This window comes from Vulpes lagopus, chromosome 21 (assembly GCF_018345385.1).
Source record: "Vulpes lagopus strain Blue_001 chromosome 21, ASM1834538v1, whole genome shotgun sequence".
NCBI lineage: Eukaryota > Metazoa > Chordata > Mammalia > Carnivora > Canidae > Vulpes > Vulpes lagopus.
Window position 1 is genome coordinate 33479920 of NC_054844.1, and position 21440 is coordinate 33501359.

The window sequence follows — 21440 nt, forward strand, 5'->3', positions numbered from 1 at the left end:
TTCCCACACATTTCTTCTCCCTTCCCTTATATTCCCTTTCACTATTATCACATCTATTATTTTTACAGCTTTCTGAATGTATCCTACTGAATCATACAATTATACAAATATAGGAAATATAGAGATGCAATCCAGATACAAATATAGAAAAAGTGATTTTAGCCCACATCCCAACCCAGTATAAAAGTTAACTCACCCAATAAATGAATATATGGCTTCACTCAAGTTTCCAGACTATGTTGGCACCAGGAATGTAAACAAGACGGCATAGCACCATCCTCAAGAACTGGATTTCTTTGTTTCACGTCTAAGGATTGTAGGATACAACAACAAACATAGCAAAGACCTGTTTATATAAAAAAAAAATTTTTTTTTAAAGTAAGCAACTTCGTAAGATACAAATTTGCTAATAAAAGATTAAGTGATAATAATTTTCAAGAAGTTAGTAAGAATCAGTAAAATTCTGATATAGAAATTAGGGGTCCCAACATAAGAAAGAGGGATAGAGAGGGATACCATCTAAATCACTACAGCTAGGAAGTATCCATCTAGAAAGTATCATTTAAGTTGAGAAATCAAAATGAGAAAGAACTTTGTATGGAACCAGAGGAAGGAGCTGTTAAGAATTCCGGCTTGGCCTTTTAGCTAGAACTTGAATCCCAGGTGTGCCTCGGACTTTCTGTGTGACTTTAGGCAGGTTACTTAACCTCTCTATGCCTCATTCTCTTCATCAATAAAATGAAAATAATAGTAACTGTGTTAAAGACTGATAAGATAAAGACTTATCAGTTAAAGACTGATAAGGATAAGCTTTATCCAAGCTTTTATCTCTTCTTGCAAAACTGAAACATTCCCTGCTAGCCTTCCTGACCCTTAACCCCTGCGGCTCACCCATTATGCTACTGCTAACACCATTTTTTCCACACTGCAAATCAGATTGTGTTACTTCCTTTACAATGATTCCTCTTTACTTTTTGCAAAATCCAAATTACCTAGTATGGTGTGGCCATCCTTCCATGATATGGCCCTTGTCTACCTCTCCAGTTTTATTTTTCACCATGACCCCTCACCTACTCCAGTGTTAAACCCTTAAATTTATATACATTAACTACTTAAAGCTCCTGTAACATGACATGCTGTTTCTTGTCTCTGTAATCTGCTTGGAAATTTGGTCTTGGTGAACACCAGGATCACCTCTATAATCTCTTCCAATGAACTTTTTTAGGTTCTTCCAGCAGGCTCCAACCTAGAGCTGACCACCATACCATATGTATTGGATTTCCTCTTGCCCCACCCCATGTAGTTGATAATAATGCTTCGTGGGTGTGGTATGGCAATGGGAATAATCTGCTAAGGAAAGAGAAACTGAAAATACAGGAGAAAGGGAATAATTTAAAGAGAAAAAGTCTTGGGGAAAAAAGAGAGTGGTTTGCAGAACTTGAGTGGAAACATTGGCCTTTGAGAGAGTTGGACCTCTCCCTTTCATTGTAATAGAGGAATATCCCACAGGATAGATACAGGTATATTTAGGTTAATATACTGAGCAGAAGGAAGAAGCAGCAGTTTCTATTTCATAGTTTCTTTTTCCTTCATGAAGCGTTAAAACCTAGGATATTGCCTAAAAGTGAACAGAGAGAAGATACTATAGCAGAATTGCAAAGAAAAGGGGTATAAAATATTATGTCTGGTTGAGTGGAAGTTTGAGGTAATAATAATAATCTAGCACCCAATGGGTTCTGAGGCAAGGTCATCAACTGAACATGGACATTTAAGAAAAGAGGTACAACTTGACAAGGGAAGTATAATGTGATTTTGGGGCAGCAATGATGGTCCGTTTGAGATCTGTAGTAATGAATTTACAGTGAAAGAGTCAGTGTGATCATCATGGTTGTGCATTTTCCTCCAGGGCCATGTAGCTGCTCAGGTAGGAACACAGGGAAGTCATATCTGGGTTTACCCATGATTGACTTTTTGCTGGGTGATATGGTGGAAACAGAGAACAACAAGACAGTTGTAGATTTTTATGAAAGATTATCATGGGTAACTGTGATTCTGAGCTGTGCAAGGAGAGAGGGGAGGACATGAGCAAATTATTGAATGTGAAAAGTGGAAGAATCAGTAGGTTCAAGGTCCAGTGAAAGAGCATACATTCTGGAGCAGGAATACTAGAGTATCTGTGCTGACCAAACAGTGGAGCACTAGAAATGGATATTTTAAAAGAAAAGCAACTATGGCAATGACATTTTATGAATAGTCTTTTCTACATATTGTTTATGTTTGTAGCATGTTGAAATTTTGATGAAGCTCCCCTGCTAAGAACTAACCTATAAAACAGAAAATCCAGCCACAATTGACTGGTAGGCATTTAGCGATGCCATTAGTAAGCCAAAAACGACCATTTTCATATTTGTTCAAAACTCAAGAGTCAGCCATGAATAATCCTGGATTTCATGATTTTTACCAAGGGAAACCACATGATCCAATACCTAAAAGCAACTGCAGTTTCCTCAAAAGATGGGACAAAAGAATAACTGATAGAAACAGAAGCTTTCCCCCTAGTTTCACATGCCATCGTTCTTTCTTTTAGACAGAGCAGGATTGGATGAGAGCCCATCAAAGAACAGCTTCCCATGCAGTTGGCATGATTCCCTAGTTGACACAGTAGAAGTGGCAATACAGAATTGGAGTATCACTTCTCGTGTACCTTCAACTTAAGTCACCAATTTGTATTCCTGGTGCAGCATTTATGACATCAAATACTGATTACTGGTATCATGAATCTACCCTCCTCTGATTAACAATATAAACAAAATTAGTATTTCTTTGTTAAGGTATAAAATCCATTCAAAATGAGTAATTTATGACTTCCTAAAGTGATTCAAAGCCCCCAATAAGCAGCAGACAATTTGGGCCTAGAAAAATGTGACTTCTTTATTTCCCAAAGAATCCAGAGAGTTCCTAAGAGAAGGAAATTGGGGTATTAAAAGCTGCATGCATTTCACAACATCATTGAGAAAGAAAAAGTCATTGAGTAAGGACCTGAGGTTAAGAATGTTAGTGGAAAGACGTAACCGTCTGCTTTGGCTTTTACTCTACTGTCTCTACAGTAACACGATTTAGTTACGAGTTGCAGCAGCTTGTTATGGATGTTTGGAGATGGAGTGTGTGAATCTGATGTTGTCAGAATGTTGGGTGTTCCAGGATTTTGTTATTTATTTCTTATTAAGTGTTTTACCTGGTTTTCACTATTGAGGAGATGATGATATTGAAGCAATATTTTCACAGTAGACTATCTAGCTTCCCTTAGCTGTGGGAGTTAAAGTTTTTATACTTCCCAGTAATTCTTTTCTTTTTTTGAAATAGATATTTTGTTAGAATAACTCGGCATGGCATTATACTAGTTACTGATCAACATTACAAAATGTAAGACAATGATATATGATTAATATTAAGCTTGTATAGTAATGCATCTGTTGTCTAATAAATATAAACCAAGAACACAAATAAAACAAAGGACGATATGGACACAGTAGACCCTTGTTTTCCGTGATGGTCGATTGACATCAATCACCATCCTTCTGGCCCTGGGTTGTCTTCAGACTTGCGTGGTACTGACTGTCTCTGAATTTTCTCCTTTTGGCATGGGCCTCAGAGCTCACTTGGGTTTGGAAACAATTTGCCTAAAAAGCCATTGTAAGTACTTGCAAGCCTGTTCTTCTTCCAGCAACAGAATCCTATCTAGAAAGCAAGCATTTGGTTGTTTTTTTTTTTTTCTTTTTAAGTTTCCGTTCTTCAGATTCAATCATAAAATATATAAAAATTTCACAATATGGTAGGGCAACTGATTTATGTATAGATCCCTTTCTTTCCATGATTGGAAGGATGTTTCATGGCGAGCTTTACTAACTTTAACCTTCTACTCCACCCTCAATCTCCATGCAATCAGTTTCATACCAGGTTAGGCACTATGATTTTATTTTTTTAAAGCGACTTTATACATGTTCCCAGAACATAGCATTTTAAAGGACATTTAAGCCAAACAAATGCAGTTTTACCAGGTATATGAAGTAATTCTTCAGCTCCAGTCACAGATGACTTAAGGATGGTTAGCAGTGCCATCGTGCACGCTTGGCTTTGATTCGTATACACCTGTGAATTGTCTCTGTGGAGAAAATGTACAGAGGTAGCATTTCACTTTTATGTTTTTCATCAAACAGCTTCCCAGTGACAGAGGGAAAGGTATGAAAGTTGTTAGGGAAAACATTCTCTATTACCAGGAGGTTGTTTCTTCAGAAGTCGGAGGCTTGTGTGCTTTGTGAAAGGAATACTAAATTAAACCTGTACTAGAGAATTTCTTTCAGATAATCAGGCTTTACAAAGCCACCTTTGCCTCATCCAAACAAAATGCTCTACAGGTAGCTGCTTAGAAGTTATTTTATCATAGAATTAAAGGAACTTTGATTCTAAAATGTATGCTTCTGTATACTAATATGAAATATGCAGTGTCTGAAACATTCTCAACCAAAGAAAGAATGGCAAGTCCACACTTGGGACTGGTGTTGGGTGGTTTGTGGGATCCAGGAAATCTCACCTGCATCTCCACCAGAGCCTTGAATCCTACTACCACAAGTTGTTTGAATTAAGGCTTTGTATTTTCAGTTTTTATTAATAGGAGCCAAACCCTAAGTGGGCAACATTTAAAATAATTATTAATCCAAGAAGCAGACTCTTAACTATAGAGAATGAACAGATGGTAACCATAAGGGAGGTGGGGGGGATGGATGGGTAAAATAGGTGATGGGGATTAAGAGTACACTTATCACTGGTATCGAAGTGCTGGATCACTGTGTTGTACACCCAAAACTAATAGAATACTTTACGTTAACTATACTGGAAATAAAATTTAAAACTTAATGAAAAATAATTACTAATGATGACCTCTTTAAGAAATATTTATCACTTTTCTTTATATACTAAGAGCTACTTGTGAGAAAATAGAAGATAACACTAATTGCCCGACTTTGCTAGGGGATAGGTAAGATGGCAAACCTGGCTGTCTACACAGGCAGATCTCTAGGAACTCCAGGCAGTTGGAAGGAAATATGAGGGTGCCAGGTGTCTTAAAAGTGGGATATTAAAAACAAAGATGTCATAGGTAAGTTCGAGACCTATTCTACAGGTTTGCTTAGGTCCAATATGATGACAATATTGAAAAATTATGTTGACCTCAGGATCTTAGTCTTCCTTCCCTTGTTGAGTCTCGAGTAGATGCTTTGATTTGCAATATTGAAGTCTTATAGATGGATTCTGTCCTTTGTATCTCAGTAGATTGGCTCCATCTTATTGCAGAATATTTCACTGTGCGTCTCCTAAACAAACACCAAAGCCATTGAGAATGTTGAGAAAACACTTACAAAACAAAGCTCCTTCTGGAAGTGTCTTCCCACAGCACAGGGACTTTCTCCCCTGCTATCACAAGGACACTGAAAGTCAGTGCATTTTAGCTTTGACTACGGCTCCTCATTTGCTTTATTTAAAGGTCCCAATCTCAGTTCTTTATGGAGTGTTTAGGTTTCCTTGTAGGCCTCTTAGGAATCATAAGCTTCTCTACTCCTTAACCATATACTACATCGCCATAATTGAAGCTCTTTTGTTGCTGTAATTTCTTCCTAATGTTACAGTTTCAGTCAAGTATTCTTTCCCTTTCCCTCTGGAGGCATTAATGATTGCCACTTTGAAAATACCCTTACTGGGTACGTATTTTTTACCTCTGGTGCCAAATCATGCCATTCTTTCCTGTTCTTCCTCAAGGTGAAAGGGCTTTCCCCACTTTTTCTTTACTGTTTAGCATATGCCATGCCCTTTTTAACCACTGTGATGGAATTTAGAGTATCTTTGCCAACCAGTTACAAAGTCATTCTGCATAGTTTCCTGGAGTTCACCAGTTTATAGGACATATCTCAGGATAGAGGATCTCAATTTTAATTTGCTATCAGCTATGAAGTTATTGGTCACTAGAGCTTATGACAGTCTACCCTTGCTAAGGATTTTCCTATGGTTTATGGCATGACATTAAAATAAATGGTTATTTTCCAATGACAAGGCCTGCACTGAGATATAAAATTGAAAGGGAGGATCCTTCTTCAAATGCAACAGGGTGTACTGGAAAACATCCTCTTGTTTGAAGTTAAGTGATTTTTTTCTTTATTTAGTCCTGGTAACTAGTTCAGATAATACACAGTTAAATGGATGCTTATTATAATCAAACTTCCTAATCTTCTTTTCATTTACATATACACATGCGTACACACACATAGACACATGCAAAATCTATCTTCCATTAAAGAGGAAAGACTACTTAATTATTGTTTTACCAAAACTTACAGACACCAGGAAATATTTGGAATAATAAAAGCAGTCACCCTTCAGCCAGGATTTACCGAGAGCCCTATTCTAGGACCTGGAGAAAAAGCATTAAACAAGACAAATTTGCAACTCCCACAGAGCCCGAGTTCCAGAAACTTAATCCAGACCTCTCTTCCCATTTAAATTTACTCTGTTTTATCTCATCGGATTATTTACTAAAGGACCTTATATTCTTCATCCAATAGGAACAAGTTCTCCATGATGAGAATACCAATTTGTCTTTTAGTGCTTGGAATTATGCGATTTATCCTAAAGTCATCTGTTTCTGAGAGTAGTACAAGTCTATTTCATTATATAAAAATGAAATACACTGAAATTTATTATTATTTTACTGAACATAAATCAGGAAATAGATTCAATATACATTACCTAAGGACTGACATTTCAAGCCCCTTAGCCATGTGTTTCAGTAAATGTGTTTCCATGTTCATTTACTGCTACATTTTGAATCATTGCCTCTGCCCATATGACTGTTGATGTCTCTCCCTTCAGCCTGGATGAACCCATTTCATTCCAAGAGTGAGAGCTTCTGCAAAATAATGGAAAGCCTTGGCCTGAGCCACACAAAACACATGCTTATTATCATATTGTATAGAACTCAAAAGAAGAATTGATACAGAATTCACTATAGTTTTCTTTTGTTTGAACTCTGTTGCTTTATTAAAATACAAATAAAATCACAGTGACTCCCAACATTGCTATGAACATTTTTCTACCTACTTTGACAGCCTCAAGTATCTTATTGACTTATGCATATTTTATACTTTATGGTATAATTTTTAAGCTTTAAGTTTATGATTCGATACAAAAGAATTGCACTTTCAACCGTAAAATGAAAATTTGAAACACTGGCTTGAATTTACAGCAATACATAATGGAGGTAAATTTGGGTGATTTTGGTAACATAAGCTTAATTTCAAATGTTGGGCAGTAATTATGAAACCCTCCCAGGGTGACCCAGAGAGTATTAGTGAGCTCTCCGTTCTGCTGTGGGATTTCTTTCTGAGATAAATGTCGTTCTGTGTGTGTTTTTCTCTCAGGAGGTCGAGCTGTGTCGTGTTAGCAGTCAAGAGAAGCTGGGCCTGACAGTCTGTTACCGAACGGATGATGAAGAAGACACGGGCATTTATGTCAGCGAGGTAAGAGATGCCTATGAGGGAAGGGAGGGGGAGGAGACAGCGAGGAATGGAGTCCAATGACTCAGGATGAGAAAATCCTTGGGAGGCTTGAATGTGAAGAATTGGCCATGTTCCAGGACTTGTCAGTTTCAATTAGGAAAGTAAATGATGTTGCCCAAGTAATGTAATTATTATCAGCTTGTTTAATGTGGATGCTTTCACCACAGACTCCCAGTAAGGAAAAGTGTAAAAGTGGGCAGGAACATTGCCTAAATTTGAATAAATTCCCCTGTGTATACAGAAAGTCCAGCAGAGTTTCTGACAAGCAAACATTTCGTCCCTCCATTCCTTTTTATCAGTGCTGTTAACAAGAGCATTGACTAATTGTTTTAAATCTAATATTACAAATATCACATCTTTTACTCTGCAGGAAGTATTGATACATTTGAATATGCAAGGAATGTATCTATGAGTTTGTTTTATTCAACCCTGTAATCACTGTCAGAAAGTGAGGTACCTAAGTGTAAAACACTCTTAGTGCTAATTACTTTGAAAACAATGTGAAACAAAATTCACTATTATAGGTGATTTTTTAAGACTCCCAAAGGAATCATTTTGTGAAAAATAGTAGGTATAATTTAATTATATGTATATATGACTGAAATTATATATGTATATATGCAAATACATACGTACATAGATGTATGTGTATTGTCTAATTCCTCCATGTATGTATGTATGCACACACATATCTGTGTGTGAAACCGTGTATGTATAAATGTATATATGTGAAAAAGAAGTTAGACAAGCTAGATATTAATTAATGTCCCATGGTGTTCCAAGTATTCTTGGCCATAATCTTAACATCATTACCTGACTCACTGAGCTTCAGCTTCCTTAACTAGAAACTTGATACAATATTGCTTATCTTATTGCTTTTACTAAGGTGTTTAGAATATGGAAAAAATAATGTAATTAATGCACTTAAGAAAACTACCCAGCTCTATAAATGTAACTGTTACTCTTTATCGGAAGAATTTACTGACTGGCTCTTGCAATGGAAAAATCTCCAGAGAATGTTTGACTTGTACACCTCTTCTTTTAAATGAACAGCTATGTTAATCCCTCCAATTATGGTGAGGAAGTAGAAGGAAATGCCTGCAGAATTGTCTTTTGTAATAGACACAAAGCTATAAATGTCAGAGTTTGGCATTAGCTTGATTACAGTTCTGTAGGCAAAGTTTTAAATTGTGAACAGCTTCTCAATAGGATACAATTGATTAATCATACCTTCCTTCCTTCTAGTAAGTCTCTATTTACCATTTAAATATGCCAGCTTTGTAGATGAGCTTTCTAGGCACAAAAAGAAGCCACAGGAACCGAGCATATGTACTTGGAAAGAATATTTTCCTTATATTTCTTAGATGTGATTATAGTGTCTTTGTTCCTTTTTATTATTATTATTATTAGTGTCTTTGTTCTTGATTGATCACTTAAAATTCACTTGTTAGGTGGCACCGCCTAATAAGAAAATAATACCTAACATCTGGATAGGATGGATCAACTTCATGCTACACTTGAAATAACTTTGCTTAAAATAAAAGCTTTGATGGAATAAGCTCAAATAAATGGCTTAGAGGCATCATCCAAAATGTGATAGATGGAATTACCCCTAGTGAACTCTAAGTCATCACTCAAGTCTGGCCTATTAAAATGTTGGTAAATTCCTAATAAAGTGTTAAATACCTATTTATTCTAAAATAACTTATAGTTAATAGACCACCATGTAATGTAAAGTAGAGCCTAGTAATTATCTACTTGGATAAGATTTTTTATTTTTTGAGCAACATCGGTTATAAACCTCTTTATAAAGTAATCTGCTCATGAGACAGAAATTTGCTTAATAAATATGAACTACAGCATAGTTATCAGCTTTTCTAAAACAGCTAAACCAGGGTTTATTTTTTTTTTTTTTTTTTTTTTTTTAATTTTATTTTATTTATGATAGTCATACAGAGAGAAAGAGAGAGAGGCAGAGACACAGGCAGAGGGAGAAGCAGGCTCCATGCGCCGGGAGCCTGATGTGGGATTCGATCCCGGGTCTCCAGGATCGCGCCCTGGGCCAAAGGCAGGCGCCAAACCGCTGCGCCACCCAGGGATCCCCTAAACCAGGGTTTAAAGATCACTCTAGTAGAAAGCAAATTTCCTGGGTCTAGAGAATCCTAGAATTAAGATCTATTGAAGATCATGTCAGCTGAGGACCACGTCTGACCGTTTGGATACAGAAATGAGTGAATGGATATTAAAAAAAAAAAAAAAAAAAAAAAAAGGAAGAAGAAGAAAGAGAAGGAGAAAAGAGAAAGGTAAAAAGGGAGGGAGAGAGAAAAAAAAGGCCTTCAAATTAACTTCTGCTCTAGTTCTCTTTAATTTTATTATTATTAATTTTTAAACAGTCCACTTATATTTTTAGAATCAGTGATTTTTGAGAGAAAAATTTGGCATGCATTCTATAACATACTAGAGAATTTTGAACTAGGTTACTAAAAATATTTTTTTACAAAAAAATATTTTTTAAGCCATATTTTTAAGTTCCTGGGGGGAATATTGCATATCCAATTGAAGATGTTGAAGATGTGTGCTTTCTCCATTACAGGTAGATCCAAATAGCATTGCTGCCAAAGATGGCCGAATTCGAGAAGGGGATCGGATTTTACAAGTATGTGGAATGGTCGTTTCCTTTAGTTTCCTACCATTTGTTCAATAGTTTTAATTTTATTTAGTTTTTTATAAGATGTTAGAGAAAAGAATTTGTCTTTTCTAGACAGTAACATCCTCAAAACAAAAAGCAATCATTTAAAAAAAAAGTGTAAGTAAAAAAATAAATTTAAAAAAGTGTAAATAAGAATGGTACTATTCATTAAGAATTATTGGCTAATAATTAGTGATTAAGGCATCATCTCTGGACTTGGATAACTCAGCTTCAGCTTCCAGCTCCACCATTTACTCTGGCACATTATTTAACCTCTTATAGTAAGCCTGTTTCCTCATCTTAAAAAAACAGTAATAAAACTATTGTTGTAAAGGTTAAATGTGATTATGCCTGTGATAGGCTTAGCACACTACACGGTAAGTAACAAACATTAACTTCTAGTATTACTAGCAGCAGCAGCGGTTACTGCTGCCTTTTCCAGAATAAATTAGGTATGCATGGATTCCTACATTCCATTACCATCTGAAAGTCTAGAAGTCTGAAGAAATCTTATTTATTTACAGGTGAGTTGCTGGGGACAGGTGGAGGAAAATGCTTTCTTTTCCACATGGAAATATGAAAAGGCAGACCCTGACTACATTGCACGTTAGTAAGCAAGATGATGAGCAGAATATAAGGGGGGGGTGTGGAGCTGGAAAGAATTCCAGGCCAGATTAGGAATGACCTTGAATGCCAAAGTTCCTGTCCTACACCCACCTCAACCCTCTCTATTCCCTCCAAGTCTTTTCCCAGACAGAATCCTGCAGACAGACACATAGCTCCCCAGCTTCTGTATCTAGATTAACCCAAAATAAGATCAGAGGCCCTCAGGATTGAGTGTCACTGCAGATCACAACTACAAAGCAGGGAAGGTGACTCAGAAGACGAATTAAGGAAATTATCAACTATTAAAACACTTTGCAGAACTTTTAGCCTTTGTGACAGACCTACGGTTCCCATTTCTCCTTACTTGATGTGAAAGCCTGATGAATGCTGCTTTGTGTTCAGCATCAATGGATTCAACACTCTGTCTAGAACCGGGGCTTCGAAAATTGTTAGATGCTACCTCAGCATTTGGGCACTCCCTGTGACAACAGGAAGACAGCTGCATACACTGATGATGTGGTGTGACATTGTCATGATGAAGGTGTGCCCACACTGCCTGGGGTACATACCACAACCTTATCCTGCCCCACTTTCTGTTACTCTTCCTTTCTTCAATGTACCACTCTTGATTCACACTACTTCTTCATACCCTTTCTCTTCTCAAGCGAGATGCTCCACAACTCCTTTTTCATCAAGGACTCTGATTAGGAAAGAATAAAAGTATGAATTAGTGGTCACTCATGGCCCTACTAATTTTTAGAAAACTTCAGGAATGTATAACTTCTATTTCTATAGCTCCTTAAGTGGTGACCTGTAGTGAAACACTTTCCCAATATGCCATTGGCTCTATCAAGGAAAAAGAAAGTGAGTCAGGAAACCAGAGTGTAGTCTTGTTTGCTACCATATTTTCAATATTTTTCTCAATTACACATGAATAAATGAATGAATGAATGAAATAAAGGTATTCAGTGGAGAGAATGAGAGATGAATAAAATCTGTAATAAAGGGATCCCTGGGTGGCGCAGCGGTTTGGCACCTGCCTTTGGCCCAGGGCGCGATCCTGAAGACCCGGGATCAAATCCCACAATGGGCTCCCGGTGCATGGAGCCTGCTTCTCCCTCTGCCTGTGTCTCTGCCTCTCTCCCTCTCTCTCTGTGACTATCATAAATAAATAAATTTAAAAAAATCTGTAGTAAAGATTTACTGATAAAGCCTCGTTAAAAAATAAGGGTACCATTTTTGTGTATCATCCAGATAATGAAAGCTTCAAGTATATTTTATTATTATTATTACTATTTTGATTTGGAAACAGTTATAAATGTGTTCACTTTGTTAACATCTACAGTTGAATATACTCAATTGAAAAGACTGTAACCTTCTTTTGATGCTCAAGGTCATGTTGTGCCCAGCAATCATTACACAATCCTATAATACAATAAAACACTCAATGGTTAAAAAAGGTCTGGAAGATTTTGCGTTCCCAATATGAAATCACCGTAGTTGGCCATATTTTCTGATGTGTTGGGTCTATTTTTTGTCATTTTCTCTTGCTGATTCCAGCTGCTACTTCTTTCTCTCACCATCTACTCTCCATATTTGACACCTTCTACTGCAACCTCACTGGCTTCCTTCCTAATTTCCAGCTAACCACTTTCCCATAAGCTAGATATACAAATATCTAGCTGGTTATTAAAATTACATCTATTAATTCTATGAGTAGAGGTAGATAGAAATAAAGTATATGTATTTTCATATATGCATACGGTATGTTTTGACACTTCCTTATTCTCGGCTATATTGGAGGCAGATAAAGTTTTCAGATAAAATATTTGCAGGATAATAAGGCATTCCTTAATGGAGTTGGTTCATTGAAGAAACAACAGCAGGATTGACAAAATGCCGTTGTCCATCTGATTACTTTATATTCAATGACAAATATGTCACACTTAATGAACAAATACATGTCACATTAAAAAGCCTAGAATTCAAATCTATTTGCACACACAGGAAACAAAGAGTCTTAAGGGTGATGGTGAAATTATATTAAATAAAACTGTGACAAAATTGTAGCCCTAGACAAATAGCTCCCATATGGCTGATGAGGAGATTATGGGATACCCTGTAATGAACAATTAATGACTCCTGTCTCAGGGAGATGAGAGGGGGAGAAAGAGAGGATTTACTTCTTATCCTTAGAGTTTCCTGGCTGGCTTTTATTTAAATGAATCTCTTTAGAGCAATTGTGGTTTTAATTTCCTGTTCATGATGACCTAAGTAGAGTACTTCCATGGTCTTGTCCTCATTGTGTAGCTAAAATTTTCTAAAAGTAGTACATCGAGGGTCTGTTAGACGAAGTCCCCCAGTGATACCACCCACACACAAATACTCACATGAGATTGGCCCAAGGTAGAGACTGTAGAAGAAAAACCATAACCAATTCATGAGAACATATTCTAACTCTTGTGTGTTTTTTCTCTTCAAGTGCTCAACAGTTCTATGTGCTATGCCATTTGCTACAAGCTTGTGGTATCAGATGTGTCTTCAGGAATTAGTATGGGGAAGTTCTGTCACAAAATTTCAAAGCTGGATGAAGAAAGGAAGAATTAAAATTCTTCACGGAGGAAGAATTAAAGACCACATACATGATCAGAGGGCTAAAGTCTTACTTCCCCCTTGGGATTAGTAAGCATATAGTCTTCCATGTCAGCAGCCTAATCTCATGTTGGCCAAAAAAGTCAGTCATGTTCCTAAGGATTACTCCCTGACAAAACCCTGCAAAAACTCAAGCAGTAGGACAGTAAGACCCTTAATGAGCTTTCTCTCTCTTTCTCTGCCCTACACATAAACTTGTCCCCAACATTCGTTCCCACACTTTTATTTTCCTCCCTTTGGATAACTGTTTTCCTCCCATTTCTGTTCTTTCTACCTCTGTATCTCTGTACATTATTCACCTTCCCTCCACACTAAAATATGAGCACACTTAAAATAGATTGTGCCTCTTTTGCCTTGGATTCCTGGGTTTTCAAATAAATTGCATAGGTGGTTAGATGCCAAGAATTTTAGTTACCCACCCACCTCTAGTACATTAACATAAGAAATCTAAAAAGTGGCACATTCAAGCAAAAAAAAAAAGAAGCTATATTAAACCATTTTTAGGATTTTCGGGTTCTGCACACATGTGTGCACACACACATATATACATACTCATATGCACATAGAGGAGATTGGGCCGAAAATGAAATTTGACTGATTTATCTTTGTCATGCCACCAGTCTTTCCTATGCCAAGGCAATCTCTGCTTCGAAATCAAAATTTACATAGGGTCACACTCAGAAAATGAGACAAGACATATTCTCCAGGATAGTGTTCCCTCATTTACAGCAAAGTTACATGTTGCCTTTCTCCTGGTTCTTTTTCCCTCTCTCTTCTTAAAACAAAAGTCTTCCTTACACCGTGGTGATGCACTCTCTCATTTGTCTCCTCCCTGTGATTGTGGATCCTTCACCTTTCTGCCTGCCTGGTATTTTCAGGCACAGCAATCCCACAAGCAATCCTGTAGCTACGAGCCATCCTTCAGGAACAAGAGCAAATGAAGGTTGAAAGCGCTATCTGATTCTATTCCTCAAGCCTTTTCATTCTTTGCTGAAACCCACAGCTGCATTTCTTGTCCCAATATCACTTTGGGTATCAAACAAATATCCTGAGTTCAATAGGATCCACCAACCAGTTGGCTAAAATGGTCTTTCTTTCGAAAAAGAACCAATAGATTACATTTCACCACCAGATTTCTTTTTTTTTTTTTTTAATTTTTATTTATTTATGATAGTCACAGAGAGAGAGAGAGGCAGAGACACAGGCAGAGGGAGAAGCAGGCCCCATGCACCGGGAGCCAGATGTGGGATTCGATCCCGGGTCTCCAGGATCGCGCCCTGGGTCAAAGGCAGGCGCTAAACCGCTGCGCCACCCAGGGATCCCCTCACCACCAGATTTCTATGGTGAATTCATCTCATTCCACATAGGAGTCTGAATGGAAGTGTGTTTCTCCAACATAGGCTCTATCCTTCCAGGGTAAGGACATAATGCCAGGACTGGAGACTGTAGCTCTGGTCATGTGGAGTTCCCAGAGGAGAGAGACAAATACCAACTGTAATGGCACTGCAGATCAAACACCCGCATTGTTTCTTGATGGTTCTCTAAGAGTTAAAAATATATATAAGATAGATGTCTTTTCAAGTGGAACCATGTTTACTACTATGGATTTAATTGTTGTGCATGAATTTTTAAAAATTTGCCTTATTTAAAAGAACCGAATCTTTACTGAGGATTAAAATAGAATAAATTTAGATATTTAGATTAGAATAGAATAAATAATGATAGCAGTAGTAGCAGTAATAATAATAATAATGCTAACAACAACAAAAATATCAAGAGTACTACGTGCCAGGCAGCCCGTGTGGCTCAGCGGTTTAGCGCTACCTTCAGCCCAGGGTGTGATCCTGGGGACCCGGGATCAAGTCCCATGTCGGGTTCCCTGCATGGAGCCTGCTTCTCCCTCTGCCTGTGTCTCTGCCTCACTCTGTGTGTGTGTGTGTGTGTGTGTGTGTGTGTGTGTTTCTCATGAATAAATAAATAAAAATCTTTTAAAAAAAAAAAAGTACTATGTGCCAATCTAGAGCACTTCCTGGATATTGGGCACTTGTTTAAACCCTAAACATATACCGGGGTGCCTGGGTGTCTCAGTTGGTTAAGCATCTGCCTTTGGCTCAGGTCATGGTCCCAGGGTCCTGGGATTGAGGCTGCATCAGGCTTCCTGCTCAGTGCTCTCTTGATCACTCTCTCTCTCAAATGAAACCCTAGACATGTAATAACTAATTTAACCCTTACAACAATACTCTGAGAAAGGTACTATTATCTGCACTTTAATATAGGAAACCTAATATAGTAACATTAAATAAACATGAATGAAGAGTATTTATGTTAATGGTAAGTGAAATTTAAATGAAGAATTTAGATGTATATACTTGAGTGAAAAAAAGCAGTGAGCATTAGGTTTCACACAGAAAAGGTGAAGAGAAGCTGTCGGAGAGCATCCAACTTAATCTCCCTAGGATCCAACGCACCAATAGTGGAGGGAGGATGAACGATTAGATCCGTAATGAATAGACAAATAGATGCATCGCAGATATACTATTAAGAATTACTATGAAATGGACATAAACCCCTAAAGCTCAAAGAAAGTAAACATTTTCAAGTCATTCTTTTCAAACTACACTTTGTTGGGGATGGGGGAGGTGTAGCGGAATCCACCACTGCCAATTTATCTTTATTTGAGAAAAAGCCTTGGATTCGGTACAGAAATAGCTTTTCAGATGTATATTTATGAAAAACCACAAAATACCCTTCCCAATCATTAGTTCCCATTTTGGAATAATAGCTTCTGTTTTCTAATTTGATGAATTTTATTGTGAGTTGCCAAAAAAGGAAATGCGCTTGAAGCTTGTAAAAGCTGAATTTCCTGTACATAGACAGGTGAAAAACAAAGGTGCTATTCATTTGATCAGAGTAAGAAAATACAATATATGGTTGTATGATTCCCCCCCTTACTATTATGTGTTGTCTGCTTTCTTTGTGTTCCATATGTATGATAAGAATCTAGGAATCAGGATTATTTATTGTAGTCCAAGGTTGAGATTCCTGGACTTGTTACAATAATTATATCTTCTTGTTTCAATAATTGTATCTTCCCCATATGTCAACTAGAATCCCAAAGATCCGAAAAAAGAAAATCTCAGTAGTCCACTTTATGCAGACTACTACATTGAAAAATTGGTCAGTACAGCCACATTTTCTATTTAATCTGTTGAAATAATTGATACTTATTTTAGATATAATTACTCGATGTCTTCAATTGAAATTTCTCTCTGCATATTTTGAATATGTGCTATGATCAAAACTCTCATTGTCTCCGTGGAATTGAGCAATCAATAAAAATAAAATAAATATAAAATATCCAAAGAAAGAAGTTCAGTAAACTCAGAGCTAAATACATTTGAACATGAAAATGTAGCTTAAAATACAAACTTCAGAAACTTCATTTGCTCTGCCTGTAGAATTTAGAAAAAGGGGAAAAGGTACATTTTGAATTCCATCGGAGTCCTTTAATCAAAAGTTTATTCGAGCGTGGGTTTTTTGCAAAAAGCCAGTCTTACTCTATGCTATTTTTTTTAATTAAGTACAGTTAAGAGATGAGCCTTAAGATATTTCATTAGTTTTGTTGTTTGAAGAAATGGATAAATCTTAGAAAGAACTGGAGTATTGATAAGGAGGTTACTGATGAACCGTCCTTTGTTTGATTAGTTAAGCACTGAAAGCTATCCTGAGAGTGATTGGGACAACTGAGTCAGATCCACACAAATATGAGATGATTAAATGAAAATGCAATCAGCGGTGGCCTGGGAGCATTGCCTGGTGAGAGATAATACTGTAGCTCTCTAATTGGCTCGTAGCAGGCATGCAGGATGACGGATTTCAGTTGTGGGATTGCCAGGTCCGCTTCCCCCAGCACTATTATCTCAGAGTGACACTTCCATTACTCTGAGCGGAGAAAGATGAACGTCACCTGTCAGGGGCTGGTTAATTGTGTTGCTAGATGTATGTTGCCAGGGCGCAGGTTGGACATTTATGAACATAACTGCTTCCTCTGATGCCCGCCATCCTTCAGGGATCGATATGGCTCTTACAGTAAGCGCGTAATTGAGTGAAGGCACTTACCACTGAGGGGCTGAAGATGAGCCCATTGTGTGAGCTTCATTGTCCATACATTCACCATAAATGAGCTGATATTTGCCATTTATTGTGTGCAGCATTGTGGAAATGGAAACTAATGTGCCACTTTCATTTGTTTTCTAGATAAATGGGGAAGATGTCCAGAATCGAGAAGAAGCAGTGGCATTGCTGTCTAGCGATGAGTGCAAGAGAATCGTGCTGCTCGTTGCAAGGCCAGAGATTCAGGTCAGAGCAGAGATCAAAAATCTTGAGACTGAATTTTCTGTCCATTATTTGCTATCCTCTATCAAATCAGTACCGTGGGTAATTGTACAGCCAAGTATGCAAAACATAATTAAGAGTCATCTTTCCTAACTTACCAGCCATATCAACCTTATCTTTTTGGAAAAAGAAGGAAAAAAAGCACACAGGATGGAACCATTATTCTCTCCTTCCACTTGCCAGTTATTCGAGTGAATTAATAAATGAAAAATGGTTGACTTTATATGATTTTTAATCCTGTATAGAGGCTTCCTTTAGGTTTCTGTCTAAAAATACTTAATTGGCATATTAAGGTATCTTGAAAGAATTTCTAATGAGAGAAAAATTAGCATATCCTGCTATCGACTTAAATCTTTTTAGAGTAACCTTATCGAATAAAGTAGCTGATAGCGGGATCCCTGGGTGGCGCAGCAGTTTAGCGCCTGCCTTTGGCCCAGGGCGCGATCCTGGAGCCCCGGCATCGAATCCCACATCGGGCTCCTGGTGCATGGAGCCTGCTTCTCCCTCTGCCTGTGTCTCTGCCTCTCTCTCTCTGTGACTATCATAAATTAAAAAAAAAAAATTAAAAAAAAAAAAGTAGCTGATAGCGTGGTGTAGTTCCATGTATAGTAAAGGAATTTTTTTCCAGGTTTAGAGGGACAAAAACACCTGTCCAGCCAAAAACAAGCCGATAGCTTCCAGAGGAATTTTTTTATATATATATATCTTTAACAGAGGGAGATGTCATGAAAGTAAAGGAGAGGGAATGGTGGAAGAAAGTGCTATTGGTCCTTCTTTTTATATCCTTTTTACACCACACCACAATGCAGAAAGGACAGCACACTGTCACCGTTCTATCCATCTGTCAGCAGTTTGAGTGAAGTTGGTTATATCACCATTTGTCTCCCAGGTTATTGATCTGATATTTTTCAAACTCAGTAACTGCATACTATCTATAAATTACATTGAGTAAGTGTATTTCAGTGTCAGACCAAGTCCTGACTTGAATATAGTGGTTATAAAAGATCACCCTTTCCGCATATATTCCCTTTATGCCCTTGACCATTCTAAATGGTTCCCATAAAGCCTGCTATAGCCCAAGGCAGAGTAAAGTTACACACCTGAGGTCTCAGGACTGGGAAAGGGAGCCTGCACAACTGGCTGGACTGCCTATTTAGGAATGACCTTAAAAATATAAAGTACGTATAAAATTTCACTAATTATCTGGAAATTTTGCAAACCAGTTAGTCCCATGGATCCCACTTTCTTGAAAAAGAACAGAATAAAGGAGCTAAACACATGTTAGTGAAATTCATATGAAGAGAGCACAGTGGTTGTCTCTGTTATAGAAAAGATATTTTGATGTTATAATGTGGTTTCCCTGCCCTTTCCACAGAACTTCTAGGGAACCTCATTAATTAGAATTAAAGCATTTCCTTAAACTATGCCATAGAATGGCCATAATGGACTATGCAAAGAATAGAAATTAATGACATAAGACTAGATCCTGTTAATCGTTGATAGAATACATATGCTTGGTAGAACTGGTGGCATTTTCAGATATCTGACTACACTCCTGACCTAGTAGAATTGATGTTGGAGGATGAGTTTCCAAACAAGACTTCCTTTCCACAGTTGAGAAAAGGTGGTCATCTCACCACAGGATACCACAAAATAAAGAAATGCTTTAGCTCCTTGCTCCTAAAGAAGCCTCATGCCACTGAAAGAGAACTAATTGCCTTTAGAAAATCAGATTCCTAGAAAAAGAAAGAAAGAAAGAAAATGCATCTTAACCTCATATTTTTAAGTTGTAATGTAAGGAGTATATGCTATAAAATGGCAAGAAAAAAAAATTTTTTAAACCCTCTCTCTTCTGGGTGACGGGCACTGAGGTGGGCACTTGACAGGATGAGCCCTGGGTGTTATTCTATATGTTGGCAAGTTGAACACCAATAAAAAATAAATTTATAAAAATAAAATAAAATGAACCCTCTCTCCTTTGTATCCCCTACAATTTTTATCAATTTCAATGTAGCTTATACATTAAAAAATATTGCATTTTTTACAAATGAATCTTATTCAGTGAAAATGTGGAAGTTTCTTGTGTGCTTTTTTCTAGCCTCTTTCTTTCTTTTTTTTTTTTTCTTTTTCAGTATTTCAAATACCCTGTACATTCTTGGAAATGATCTACAGATTTGCTGGGGGCGGTATTGTACATCTGTGCAATATTTTTAAATAACTCATTTCTCTCATTCCCTGTCAACTTTCTTTCATTTTCTGCCCATTTTCTTCCTCAGACCATTAAAGATATTGCTATTCTGTCCTATTTCCCCTTGGGACATTGGGGCAGAGAGGGCTCACGTGAGAACTTGTAAACACTTCTGAGACAATGCAGGTTCCATTCTCTGAAATGCCACATCTGTCCCATACTGTGCCGACAGATCCCTGTTTCAGAGAGTCCTCCTTTCCTGCAGCTCAGCTCAAGGGAGAAGTCTGTCCGTGGTATAGCCTAGAACTCAAACTGCCATGAATACAGTTAGGTGGAAAGGGAAAGGCAGTGAGCAAGAAGCTCTCTTCCCTCACCGTGCAGGGTGTACCTCCAGCCTAGACCGAAGTCTGGTCAAAGGAGATGTACACTGCCTACAGATGGAGACTCAAGGATCTGTGTGGGGTTAGCTAATAAGAAAAGAGTTATAGGGAATCATTAATTCCCACTGTTTGTTCTCCTTATCTTTCCCACCCCTTCATTTAAATTTCAGAAGACTGTGCCATCATCCACAACATCAGTGCAAGCAAATATTTTGCTTTGACCTGATTAAAGAAAAATGCTGTGGTGTGCTTAGAAAAAGGAAACACTCCTCGCTCTCCGTAATTTCTTTTGGAGTCTGGAGTTTGCAGCTTTGTGAAACTTAAAAAGGATTACAGAATGTAAAACTTAGACAATTATAAATTGAACTTGAATTTTTAGTCAGCCTAATTTTCACAGTTCATCTGCATATCAAAGTCAGCGAGGTAGAACTTGGTCAAGTTATTCAGGCTACATTAAGATAAATGAGGATGAATAAATCTGTCTACACTTTTGGCCTCAGTCAGATTTGAAGTAATGTAAGTTCGATGCCTTTAATAAATATCAAGAAACCTACAACTGCCTTCGTATTAATGAATATTATACATATATGCTAATGCCTTTTCTGGCGCAACCTCATGTCCTTTCAGAGTTTGTTCTGTTTCAAGTTTTACAGTTTCAGTTACCTTTAAGATTTAAGAGCTTACTTTGCTATTGTTGATTGGTGAAAACACCTCAAATTCTGGCTGACCCTTGAGCAATGTAGTGATTAGGAGAGCCAACACCCCCACCCAGTCAAAAATCTGCACGTAGCTTCCGACTCCCCAAAAACTTAACTACTAATAGCCAACTCCTGGTTAGAAGCCATACTACTCGATTAACACTTATTTTATATATTACATGTATTATATACTACCCTTATGACATAGTAAGCTAGAGAAAAGAAAAT

At 37.4% G+C, this 21440-nt stretch overlaps 1 protein-coding gene across 1 annotated transcript in view; it reads left to right on the forward strand.

Annotated features, from left to right (window-relative positions):
- Positions 1–21440, forward strand: part of PDZRN4 (PDZ domain containing ring finger 4) — a 356417-nt gene that overhangs the window by 327702 nt on the left and 7275 nt on the right. Inside the window, exons 6-8 of the mRNA XM_041736199.1 lie at positions 7467–7565; positions 10198–10260; positions 17809–17910. Coding sequence (XP_041592133.1) covers positions 7467–7565; positions 10198–10260; positions 17809–17910 — 264 coding nt within the window. The remainder of the gene's footprint in view (positions 1–7466; positions 7566–10197; positions 10261–17808; positions 17911–21440) is intronic.